The sequence below is a fragment of the Myripristis murdjan genome, chromosome 13 (assembly GCF_902150065.1).
Source record: "Myripristis murdjan chromosome 13, fMyrMur1.1, whole genome shotgun sequence".
Classification (NCBI taxonomy): domain Eukaryota; kingdom Metazoa; phylum Chordata; class Actinopteri; order Holocentriformes; family Holocentridae; genus Myripristis; species Myripristis murdjan.
Window position 1 is genome coordinate 14397432 of NC_043992.1, and position 13231 is coordinate 14410662.

Here is a 13231-nt window from a genome sequence, read left to right on the forward strand (position 1 = left end):
ACAAGCAATAAGGCAGAAACAAGAGGGTGGAGCTGAGTTATGGCCGGAGGAGAAGCTGAACAGCAAGAACAAAGGGATGAAAAGCATCTGACAGCCTTGCAGTGGAGAAGACTTCCTAGACAGTCTACCTCTCCCCTGAAATTATCTCAATCTGTTACTTTCTAATCATGGTTTTAAGTAGCAGCTTTGAACTTGGGGGTTTCTGAGGGAACTGACACAGTGGTACCTGTTTGGAAAAAAAAAATAAATAAAATAAAATTGCCTTATTAAAAGTAGCCCTCTGGCCCATCCAAGTTAACATTCAGTTCATGAAATTAGTTTTTAAAGGCACAAAAGGCCTCTCATCAAAAAGCTCCCTCTTTAACTTTACATCTCTATTTTTAATCATGAAAGGCTTGGATGAAAGTGAGTTGTAGATACATTTTGACACACGGTAAGATCACTTTAGACTCCTAAGTGAGACCGCTATCAGGCTCTTTAAATAATGCTTGCCTTTTGGATATGATATCATTTTTAGGACAGAAATACAGCGACAGCATAGCAACAACTGACTCATACATTTCAGGGTTCATCTTTTAATATAAAGACTAAAATGCATTTGATTTAATGCAGATGACTACTGCTATAATATAAGCAGTCTGTGTATGGAAAATAATTTCTCTTAAATGCAGAAAATACAGGTTTGACACAACTTTGAGGTCGTTTCAAACTTTAGTCATTCTGCGATGGATGTCTGGGAGATGCTGTTAATTAACCTCTGAAAGTTACATTATTTATTCCTGAATTCCCCACATTCAAAATATAATTCTACTACCAAGTCACACCACATGTTTCACCTCTCATGCAGCACATTCCTTTCCTTTTCTTGTTAATAAACACATTACTGTGTTTGCGGTTTTCCTCCTACACAGAAACACCAAGGTAACTGCTACCGTGCTAATGAGATACGTTTCATAATTAGCCGGAGATCTGTTTCCCAATCAGACAGACACTGAGAGGCTAATTAATCACAGCACATTAGCCGGGCTGTATATTTACTCATAGCTATTTACCTTGCTTTATGGGCGCAGATTGAATGTGCATCATGATATGAGATTGCCTGCAGTTTTTAGAAAGCTGTCTGGATTCCCCTTAAGAAAAGCCGAGGTCAACGATAATGGATTTGTATTAACATCTTGAGAGGTAGAGTCTGGTGGAAGAGTAAAATGCACAGAACTCAGAAAACAGGATGTTCGCTCACACAGCAGCTGAGACAGCAGGAATAATCTGATAGGTGAAAGAAACAGCAGTGCAACTACTTATTTGCTGTGAATGATTACAGAAAACAGTGGGGAATAAAAAGTAACCAAGGCAGCGCTGATCCTCCCTTAACCAGAGTAACTCTATGTGAAGTCAGGCAAACAGAAACTGCACCGTGGCCCGGAGCCAACACAGACGGATATGACAGATCACTCGTGAGGTGAGGATCTGCACGAGCATGCGCGCGCGTGTGTGTGTTTGGGGAGCAATTGATTAAGCAGCCTCTACTGTATGTAGGGCACTGATGGGATGTTAGAGTGGCATATGAGCAAAAGCCACAGGACCCTGGGGAACACTGGAAGTGAAGGATTGACACATGAATAGTTGCAGTGCCGGAAACTGTCTTAGTGTGTTCTGTGTACAGTTTGCATGCAGTAGAAAACCACCACTGACTGACAGCTAACCAACCTGTGTCAAATAATGCTGCTTCGCACAGCTTTTGCCCATTAACCTTGCTAACCCAGCACTTAAAAAAGCCTACTCACTGCAGAATAGCAGTCTCCTATAAAAAAAAAAAAAATCCACTTATAACCTAATGGACTATCGAGCTAGTGTGACTGACTTATTATCCACTACTACAAAGTTCATAGTTCATAGCGCCACTTGTGACGGCTGCTTTCAAGCTGAGTGTGCTGAGTGTATGGCAAAGTGAAAATTTCAAAATGCATTATGCATCTTAGATGTTTAGCTGATGCTCTCAACTGGACTAATTTACAGTGTACAGTAGCATACTTGTAAATTCATAGCTCAGTACTGCAGCGTTTTCAGTCACATTACCCAGTCAATGTTTCTGTGACGACTGAATGATCATGGAAGAGAAGGGTGGAAGAATCAAAAAAAGGAGCTAAAGAGACTCGTTAGTTCACTTTTTATCTAAGTCATATTTCAAGATCCTCCAGGCTACAAGGACCGCAACAGTGATTTTTAATGTTTGGCCCTTTTGCTTACATAAATCATACCGCTGTGCTAAATATGAATTTTTGCTTGAAGCAGCTGCTTCTGCAACTAACAAAGTTACGTATTTTGATGTATTTAAAGCATAAGGCTCAATTTAAGTATTAAACTAAACTCATGTTAGTTTTCCAGCACAGTCACACTGACATGGGTTCATGTTTATGGGTTCATTTTCTTAGTTGCCACTGAGACAGGCGCTATGCATGCTCTTACTTATTTTCTGACTTTGTATGTATATATGGTAGCTATTTCTGAACTAAAAATAAAAGGGAAAAAAAAAAAAAAAACACATAAGAACACATACGAAATTGATCAAGCCAACTTTGGTTCATATGTGAGGTTTTAACAACCCGGTTTATGAATAAAACATAGGCATATGTATAATCCAAACCTACAGATGTTATGCCAACATGAAATTAGGCTTTGTGTTTCCATGGGGTTGTCTGTTATTTGAACAGAAAGCATGTGGGCGGTTGTTTGCACCATCGACCCTTTTTTATTTTCCTTACTTCTTAGAGCAAGGTGCCTGCACTTTGTCAGCTGCAGACATGCATAAACAATGAATCTATCCAAATCGGTGACATTTCACTCCTGACATGCTGTCGCTGTGTTTTTGAAGCTTGTGAGTTACTGTTGTGCTGAAGTGATGGCTGATGTCATTCTCAGCCAGGTTTCAGGCAGAGCAGTGCCACAGTCCCTGTTGTTCCAGACCAGTGGGTGTGATGACTGGTGCAGCCTCCTCAACAATCACACAGGATTACCGGACAGGTTTGGCATGATGTAAAAACTAGCAGGGAAATATTTGTGCGGCGTGTGATGTAGCAGGCCTATCTAATCAGTCCTGCCTACTGAATTATGTTGAATCAGGCGGCTTTTCTGATGAGTTCTGAACAAATGAATCATGTAAGCACAGATGGAAGCACGCCCAAATTCGTGATTTCAAATTCAAATTTACCCAGCTAGCATTTGACAGACGGCACCAACGCAGCAGGTGGCCAAGTTCAACGCCAACCAAAACAAGTGGGACATTTTCACAGTATGTTGTTATGGCGCGGTAAAAAAATCTTTCATTTTAAAATAACTTTGGAAACTATTTTGAAGTGAAACCAGCGACATATATGAGCCCTGATTTCATTCAATGCACAGCTTGGTTGCACCCCTGCCGCATCAGGATGAGACGCATTGGGCTTTCTCGCTTTTCTCATGTGTAAGGGTCGCATGGTTAGGTTTCAGCAACAAAACCACTGGGTTAAGGTTAGGGAAAGGTTAGGTTTAGGCATAAAAACCACTTGGTTGAGGTGAGGGAAATGTTAGGTTGAGGCAACAAAAGCATTTGGTTAAGGTTAGAGAAATTAGGGATTAGGGAACTTGATTAAGATTATGGAAAGGATAGGCAACAAAATGGACATGGTCATAGAAGAAAGGTCTCGGTGGAAATGGGAATCAAACTCGGGTCTTGTACGTGAAGGTCCTGTGACATACACACCTGCCATTCATCCCAACTGCCTCCTTTCATGGACTTTGTCAGTCTTTATTCTACATCACCATCCCTCGTGTCTCATAGTGCCGCCAAAAGGTGCCTTTGGCGTTGGTATCGGATGCAGTGGGGTGTGACCAAGCTGAGGTATTTTACACCCTGGGAATGACAATGGGTTGGATTTCATAAAATGACGCATGTGGAGGTTATGGGCAAATATAGACATTGTATCAACTTTAATTTTGTTGCTATTTCATTGTCTCTGCATGCTTGAGCACTGTTGCACACAGGTGGTCATTTTTTATGAGTTTATAAACGAAGCCGTATTGTACGCATTATGGTTCTCGCCTTCACCACTTGGGCAGAATGACCGCTGTCAGTCAGGCATTACATGTCTGTGTCTTGGAGGTAATTAAAACCTAGTCGGGCCTAATTAATGAGGCTTAGCTACTACCTGTGCACTGCCCTGCCACTCGCTGCCCAGGCAATTTAGAGGGGGAAAGCAGGATTCACTTCGGCTAATTACTGACTAACTGTCTCTGCCCTGAACCGTGGCTGCTAGATTTGACCACTGCTTTAGGAGTCAGGGAAAAGTGGTGGGGTGAGTGGGGCAGGCTCTGTGTCTCTGTGTCTGTGTGTGTGTGTGTGTGAGGGGTAGCTGAAAGATGCAGAGAGAGGTACATGAATCCAGAGGAGGGAAGTGGAGACAAGGGGAAACAAGTGACAAGAGAAAAATAAGAACTGATAGAAAGAGAGAGAGAGAGAGAGAGAGAGAGAGAGAGAGAGAGGTTTGGTGATGCTAATGCTTCTGTTTATTAATAATTTAGTGAGAAACTTCTCCATCTCCTCTAGTACCCTCATCTATGAAATCAGGGATGCCCTTGCACTCTGTCCGCCGTGTGTGTGTGTGTGTGTGTGTGTGTGTGTGTGTGTGTTCTCAGTGTGTGGCTGTCAGTCCATCAAGAGCCAGAGGACATATGCTGGTCTGCCAGCCCGTTCCCTACTGTCTCATCATTTTTTCTCTCTCTCCCTGTAGGGTGGCCATTACAGTGAGCCCCCTCAGGCCATGCCAGCATGCACACACACACAGATGCGCGCGCATGCACACACACACACACACACACACACACACACAACCTAGCAAACAAAAACATTTGCTTTTGGTCAACATGCACACACACTTACTGATGCGCACACACACTCCCCCTCTCCACTCATTCGTTGAGCCTTGCTTGAGGGCCTTGGTGAGGGGGCTGCAGCCCCACACCGCAGCCCCATGCTGGGGCCTTGGCCACATTAGCAGCCTGGCGGGAGATGCTGCGGCTGGCCTTGCCAACAGCCTCCAGCTAGCGTTGTCCCACAAGAACTGGCACCCGTCAGAGGAGCTGGAATGGTCACAAAGTGGGAAGAATCTAATCCGGTTTGACTCGTTTTTTGTGATGTTCTCACCCACCGTGGGGCTTATTTGGGACAGTTTCCACTCAAAATAAATGTGAAATGTGAGCACTGTATATGTTCAGAGCCCACTGGGAGTTTCTTATTGGATTAAATGGTTCAAGTGGAGAGCAGGGTTAAACACTTGGTGTGAAAAAGAGAAAACTGTGATGCAGCAGTTACAGTACTTGGAGCCAATTTAGGTTACTATGGACAGTGACATCATATGACATCTCTATGAAGTTCATATTTTTAGTGTAGAAATGATTCCCTATGTAGATTAAGTACTGATTCATTCTTGATGTCCTCATGACTTAGTGTTCTTGCTATGAGCAGTGCCACTGGACAGCTGTGATGTGTCATACCTGCGTAGGGGATGGGGGCATCTTTGTCCAGAGCCACCAGCGGAGGGTCCAACAGGACGATGTCAGTGTTTTCAGTGATCACCCCATGGTACGATGTCTCAATCCACGGCTTGTGTTTATTCACTGTGGACACAGATAAGACAGGGAGGGATACATTTGTGAGATGTGTTTGCGATGTTGTACAGGGTGCAACAAAACTGTCAGTCTTAATGTGCTGAAAAATCTGCGCTTGGTTACGTTCATTTTCGTTTAACTTGAAAAAAGCATTGGCAGGATAAGTAGCTGAGCTACAGCACAACACAAACACATGCACACACACACACACAGATGTGAAAACACACATTTAATTCTGTTCTTGGCAGAGGTTCTCCAACCTCCTTTCCTGTGACACATGGTCATTTTGCTAATCTCCCCCTCGACTTCTTCTCTCTCTTTTGTTCTTTCCCTTTCAGACATCCCCTGCAGGTTTCAAAGTGCTGTGCCAGGCTTGATCAGTGACCACCTGAGCTGCCACCGAGCTGCCAGCACAGGACCGTGTCCCGTGCCAAGCCAAAACAAAGTTCACAAGCTGAGGGCCTGATTAAGGGGCATAATTTAGTGGGAGCCCCCTGGGCCGTGTGCGCCACTTTGCTGGCCCACTTGTCGTTTGTTTACCATCTCTCTGTCAACAAAAAGTGGGCGCACGGAGCGAGTGCAGGCCTCATCTCCTCCACTTGGAACTTTTGCTGACTCAGGGCCAGCAGCACAGCTCAAATTACAAACTGTCCTCTTTCTAGAGTCTATAGCAGTGAGTTGAAAATGAGACCAAACACGACTATTATCTGTGGCTTACCAAGAAAATCGCTCCAAAAAGATAATATGTGGTTCAATGGGGAATGGAGCATGAGTAATAATTAGTCTCCCATTCAGTGAAAGGAATCTAAGGAACAGTGTTTCTCTGTTCCAAGTGCTAATCACAGTTACCAGTGACCTTAATTATTCACTGAATGGTAGTAAAAGCCAATTGACAACAATGAAGTATGTACTTTGCAAACAACACTGAGAAAAAAAAGTCACCAGATATCGTAGTACATAATGTGACCACCTTAAAAACATGGCGATCTTGTTAGGGAAAGCAAATGTTACAGCAATTTATTTACTTTTTTTTTTCAGCTGAATCATTAATGTGATCGTTTCTGTATTCAGTGTTCCTCTTGACCATCTTGGCCATTACAACTTGATAAACCCCACTTGCATCATTCCAAAAATATACAGGCCCCACTATGCTCCTGAAGAACATACTTATTGTCTGTCAACAGCACTATATTATTATTACATTGATAAATGCATGGTAAAGATGCTGTAAATGCCATGCAAACAGGGCCAAGACTGACTGGATTCACTGCTAGCTTGTAATTATCTTTATGAGGGCTCTGGATGACAGCAAGAAGCTAGGGAGACCAGAGGAAACATGCTAACACTACAGCGATGCATATTCATGAGTGTTGTCAACCAGGAATGTGCAGCAACGGCCCAGATGCACTCAGAGGAGATCATTTACAGGGGCCAGAGAGATGGGAACACATTAGTCTATTAGGACTTGATAAATATGCATGAGTTTGGTACTGTCACAACAGTGAGGGGTAAAATGATACTGTTGGTCCAATTTCAACTTTAAATGCCAAACCATGTCATTTTGAATCTGAATAGCTTGCCGGTGTCGCTGTGCAGGGATGCAAGAGGCAGAGTCCTCTCTAAAACTGGGCTTGTATTGTGTCACTCCTGCCGCCGAGTCCGACTTTGTGGCACAATGATGATTTCCACCGATGTATATTTTAGGCCTGCTAATGCTGTGGTGGAACAGAGTTGGCTTGGGCATAAAAAACAGCCAGTAAACATTAAGTGTGTCTACAAAAAACATCTTCTATAACATAAACAACTTGAATGATTTTGCAGATAAAAGTATTTTAGTTATGTGCAATTTTGTAAAAGAACAGGCATATTGTCTAGTAAATTGCGGGAAAATTGCAACATTTTAGAGACAACATTTTAAAACTCGGTTTAGATTCCACTTTAAAGCCGTCCAGAGATTACCTATAACTCCACCAGTTCCTTCAGCAAGCAAGCACACACAGGGGCTTTTCTACTTAAAGAAAGAAAGTACGAACGAGAGGAAAGAAAGACAGGAAGAAAGATTGACTTTGACTGATATCAACAGAGGATACAAATGACACAGGAGTGAAACTGAAAAGTGCAACTGCGATTACACTACGGACCAAAAAACTAATTTCGTGCTCTAACTTTGGACCTGTACGTAACCCAAATAAATGTGTTCTGTAATGTGGATAAAAAATATGAGGGTAACACAATGACAGCTAACAAGGACTCTGGGGAATTGGAGAGGTTTGTCCTCACCTACATATTCAGTCTCTTTGCAGCTTATATCCCCATTGACCTTTAAATCCCAGACACTGCGGCTTTCGCGGCACATCATGGCCACTCCGAGGTTTCCTGCTGACCTAAATGCTCTGATGACGGTATAGACATCATTTTATTTATTGTGTCGCACAAAGCCATCCTTTCCCATGCTGTGATGCTACACTAAACACGAATACATGTTGAGAAAAAAAAAAAAAAGGAAAACAGCTGTGTGTCGCCATTTTGTGTGACTTTGCCACACTGGTGACCTGCGTGACATCAGAGCTACAAAAGAATGAGTGCATCCTCCCATCAGTCACCCTGGCCTTGCCGCACCACCGTCGTGGGTTAATGACATCTCAAGCCCTCCGCCGTGCTCCAGGTGTGGGAGGAACCCTTTTTCACCAGGAGCGATGGAGGTATTAAAGGAGCATCTACCTCCTAACAGCTGTGTAGTGTGTTGCTCGATGAGGTGCCACCTACATGTCATCACCACTGCCTCCCCCCACCACCAACCTCCAACGCTCTCACTGATAGAAATACAACACTGACCCCTTCTTCATGAATGCGGTCCATGTGTTGACAGTGCGAAACATGCCCCTGAGGCATTCCCTTCACAAGACCAGGGGACAGATGGATGGGCTTTTCTCTTCTTCCCGTCTTGCAAATAATGCAGGCTAAAGGAGGGCAGGTGGGGGCGGGGGATGAACAAGCCGGGCCATCGGTTGCAGAGAATTCCCAGGAGAAGCTCGTCAGCCGCTTGCCGTGATCGAACCCACGGCTGCTCGCGCTAATGCCCTGACGCTAAGTGATTAGCTGCATACTCCTCCATGGTGGCTCGAATCAAAACTAAACACCGTTAATCCTGCAATCGATATGAGGGGAACATGACGCGCGCGCAGCCAAAGCTGTCTGCAGCATTTCCCTCCGCAGGTAGCTTGAGTCACACAGCTTGCTTGGCTCGCTGGAGATGCTCTCTGCACTGACAACTCTTGTGGCTTTTGTGTCTTCATCCAGCAGGAAAACACACACCCGTGAGAGCATTTGTTCTCTGGCGTTTTGTTTGAACTTCACAATGTTCACCTACCGCTCAGCATTCAGCCTCTAGACAGCCTCGAATAGAATGCAAGTTAAAAAAAAAAAATAATAAAAAATAACTAAACAAACACACAAGATTGCTGTGGAGCCGCACTCCTTGTGACCCCAATTTTTAAAAGCAAACATCTTGGCCAGGTCCTTAAAAGCACTCAGTAAATGGCATGCGATAACCCCTGTTTGTGAATTGGACGGAGGTCGATTTGACCAGCCTCTCACAAAATCTTGTGGCTGCTTGGCAAAACATGATTAGCGGAGGTGAATGGGGCTTTTTACATCTTGAGGATTTTGCAGGAATCAATCACGCTATTCCCCGTTTCATCCGCTTGTTTGATCCTAGCTTGTTATGTTTGTTTATTAGGACCTGAGCTGTGATTCAAATACCATGACCTTTTGCCACTGTGTTACACAGGAAAAAAAAAAAAATTATAATAAAAAGAAAAAAAAAAAAAGGTGGAAAGGCTCAACAAAGACCAAGCTCAAAACAGAAAATGAAAATCCAGCTTAACATGAAGGGCTCTAGTTTCGCAGACCGGCACGCCGTGCAGGTGGCAGGTACTCCGCCGTTCCTCCTACCGGCGCATGGGGGGAGAGAAGGCATGGAATGGGTCTGACACAGCCAATTCACTTTAAACCAATCAAATGAGCCCCTGTCCTCGCCTTTAAAATGCGCTGCGTGAAGGCGTAATGAAAGTTTACACAGCTGACATGGAGGTCTACTGCCGCAGGCGGAGCGGAGCCCAGGGGACCGGCGCAGAGCGGAGACCGGCGAGCAGTGCGCACACGTCACCAAAACCTCACAGGCAGGCTTCCGGACTGCGCCAAGCTGAATCTGTTGACACCTACCCCCGCTGCACCACCACTCCCATCTCGGCGCACCTCGGTCTGCGAAACTAGCAAACCGTCCGCCCCTTGAGTTGCTATTGTGTGCTATTGTGTTCAAGGTGAATTAACCAAAACCCTCGACTTGCCACCGCTTTTCTCTAAGAAATGCTCAGATTTATTTTCAAAGGGTGTTTTCAGTTAACAGCCACCTGTTTTCTGCGTCAAGTGTTGCATTGAAGTTGTACAGAATGCCACTGTGTTAATGCACAGTGGCAGATCTTCCATGTTTGCTATATGTAAGAAAAGCATATTAATCTGCATTTTGCGTGTCCCTGAGGTGTTCTCTCGTGTGAATAGATCAAATTTTGCTTCACCTGAAAATCAAGAGCCGTGTGGAAACTGTAGATCAAGCCACTCCATATACGTCCTTCAGGTGGTCATGATTGTCTGTTCTTGGGCCTATTAAATGTGTTGTAACTAAATGAATTCAATTACACATGAGAAATTACTCACACATTTCAATTATAACCACTTTTTGCCATAATTTCATCCTTTCACAAATGAGGAGAGTTAAAGGCCAGTGAAACATTTGTTCTTCAAATCAATTAAATTGCTGCCGCGGAGTGATACAGTTATCATGGTCCTACAGGCCATTATATAATCAGGTTCTGTGACAGCTGAAAGGTGAACGCCGGCGCACATCTGCCCTTTACTGTCTGCTCCTGGTCAGTGCGACTATCTCGCTCTGCCATTTAACCACCAATTAAGCCGGGAGTCGCCGATTTGACTTGACGCTCCAAGCACGGCCAAGGCGCTATAACGGCTGATTAATCTCTGACCGGACGACGGTGTGCTGCGGTAACTGTGGCTCGCGGGTGCCACCGCTTAACGGGCAGGCGGGGCGGTGCTAACAGGCCCCGGGGGGACAGGGGGAGGAAGAGAAACAGTTGTAATTAAAAAGAAATCTGTAGGAAATTAAACTCTGATAGATAAGGTCAACAAAAGGGGCTGCGACGAATACATCAGCATAATGAAAAGTAAACCCGCCGCAGACAGTTAGCCATTACTGTGACCAACAGGCAATTACAGCTACATGGCAAGCTGGGAGCCCGCGCCAGCTCGGAGAGACTCGGAGATGTCCATCAGCGGCTCGCTGTGAATTATTAAGAAACATCCCAGCTCACTGAACGACGAGGGACACACCTCAGCTCTCTTTTTGTTCCTCCTCAAACACTCTATTGCAGCGATGGTCCCTGCCTCTTTTGAACCTTGAAGATCTTTGCAAACTTTAATCTTCTCCGCGCTCTGTGCACTGGCTTCGTGCTTCACAGAGCAAGCTGACAGGAACCATCTGCCAGGAGAGGGCTTTATTAAATATAAAAGCTTCCTAGATTTCTCATCAACATACACTGAGTCCTCATGTTCTCAGCATCGATTTTGACTGGAGACCGTTTATCTGGATGGGGATTACCCACGTAGTCTGCACATTCATGCAGCTGATAGAGACGCTGATTGTGAACACTTTGCAAAATATGTGTATGCAGTATTACGCACATTAGGATGATTGCTTACAATTGTTATTAATATTGTTGTTTTGTTGTTTTGTGTGATGAGTTTGCCAAGTAGGTTATTCATTCTGAGGATTACGCCTCACTTTTTCTTTTCACTGTTGTCTTTATTTGCCCCTCTCTTGCGAGGTGGGGGGCCTTTTTTGTCTCTGCTGCCTGCGTGACTGTCAGACTCCACTGATCATGTCATGTTGCCCTGCTGTCAGCATGGCGTCATCATGTCTCTCTAGCTGCTCCACAGAGCGTTTTGTTTTACAGAGATGAAAGCGTCTGGATGGGATTCATCAATATGCATAATAGCTTTAGTGCTTGTTTTTAGTATGTGCACCAATGCAAACAAAAACTAAGCCGAAACAAACTACGATAAAGCCACCACCTGTAGCCTGACACTAGCATAGTCAGTTACAATTACATAGCAATATAATACAGTTTGTCCCCTCGAAAAAAAAAAAGGTCTAGGTCTTGTTTCAACCAAAAAATCATAGCCAATTTGGATTGCCATTCGTTTTATTTTTAAAAAGCTGATACACCACAAAACAGCCACTGCCAACTTTAGGATGAAAGCAGGTGTCAGCTATTGAGAGCTGAATCTTGATGCTTGGGCGCTTTCATCAGATGCAACGCAATACAAATGCAACGACGGAGCCAAAATGGAGATCAAACTTGGAGTTGTCAAGCTCCCCAAATATATTTGAGAAAGGCTTTTTGTCCTTGGGTGGAATACAAGCTAGTTTATTATTCAGGCACAGTGCAAAGCAAAGGACACAGTGTACCTGCCAAAACACGTGGGTCACACCAAGGCCGCCTCTCCACAGTCCCTCTCGCATGATGACACAGGCGATTAATCGTTTTACTCATTTATCAGGTAAAAATCCAGAGCACTTGCTGATTGTTGCAGCTTCACTAAGATCACAGAGATGCTATGTTTTGCCTCCTTTTCTCCATTAAATGAATACATTGTTTTTAGTTGCTGGTAAGACCAAGGATTCAATTTTACAACTTGTCTTTAACCTCTAATAACAATGTTTTGGCACTTGAGATATTAATTGATCAATTCATTAATTGACTGTTTTGGAACCAATGTGCCCACCCACAGACAAGCATCTTTTAATTCCATATCAAAGAGGCTCCAGTAAAGTTCAATATGACCCGCATTCATTATGCAACTACTGACGAAGGCTGAAGCCGAAACATCTGGCTGCATATCCTATACATCATGTTGAAAATGAATAAGAGGTCAACATAATTTTCATTTTGAAGTCCATATTGAACTTTACTTTACTATATTAAACTTTTCTGCTCTCCTCTCATCTCAGAGAAGTATTTGGAGCACACGTCGGTGCTGCATTTCAATTTAAACTTATCACCATATTCCACAGACTATCTCAGAAACATCTCCTGTCCTCTAGGATGTAGCTGAAAATCATGAGCTGCCCTGGAAATAATTCACCTGTTGCACATCGCTCTCTGTCTGCACTTATATGGCTGCTATGTATAGTTTCTTGAGGTTATGAGCAGTTTGTAGCCTTAGGCAGGGTGAGATAAAGGAGGATCACACAGCTGAGTTCTGTTGAGAGTGGAATAACCCAACAATTGAGAAGCTGCCCTGCATTGCCCTAGGTGTGTGTGTTTAAATGTGCATGTCTGGCTGTCTGTGCGAATAGTGTGTTTGCATGCCCAGAGCCTAAGGCGGATTGTGCATTCTGGCCATGATCCCAGCACCCGGTCGCTGTGTGTGACTCCAGCCAAGGCAGCTCTCTGCAGGGCAGTGGGGGAGGTTCAACAGCCTGCTGGATAGATCAGTGCTGCGGCAGGAC

At 44.1% G+C, this 13231-nt stretch overlaps 1 protein-coding gene across 1 annotated transcript in view; it reads right to left on the reverse strand.

The window, feature by feature from the left end:
• The window catches only part of LOC115370410 (calsyntenin-2), a 241943-nt gene that overhangs the window by 146503 nt on the left and 82209 nt on the right, over positions 1–13231 (reverse strand). Inside the window, exon 2 of the mRNA XM_030067424.1 lies at positions 5530–5652. Within this exon, the coding sequence (XP_029923284.1) occupies positions 5530–5652 (123 nt within the window). The remainder of the gene's footprint in view (positions 1–5529; positions 5653–13231) is intronic.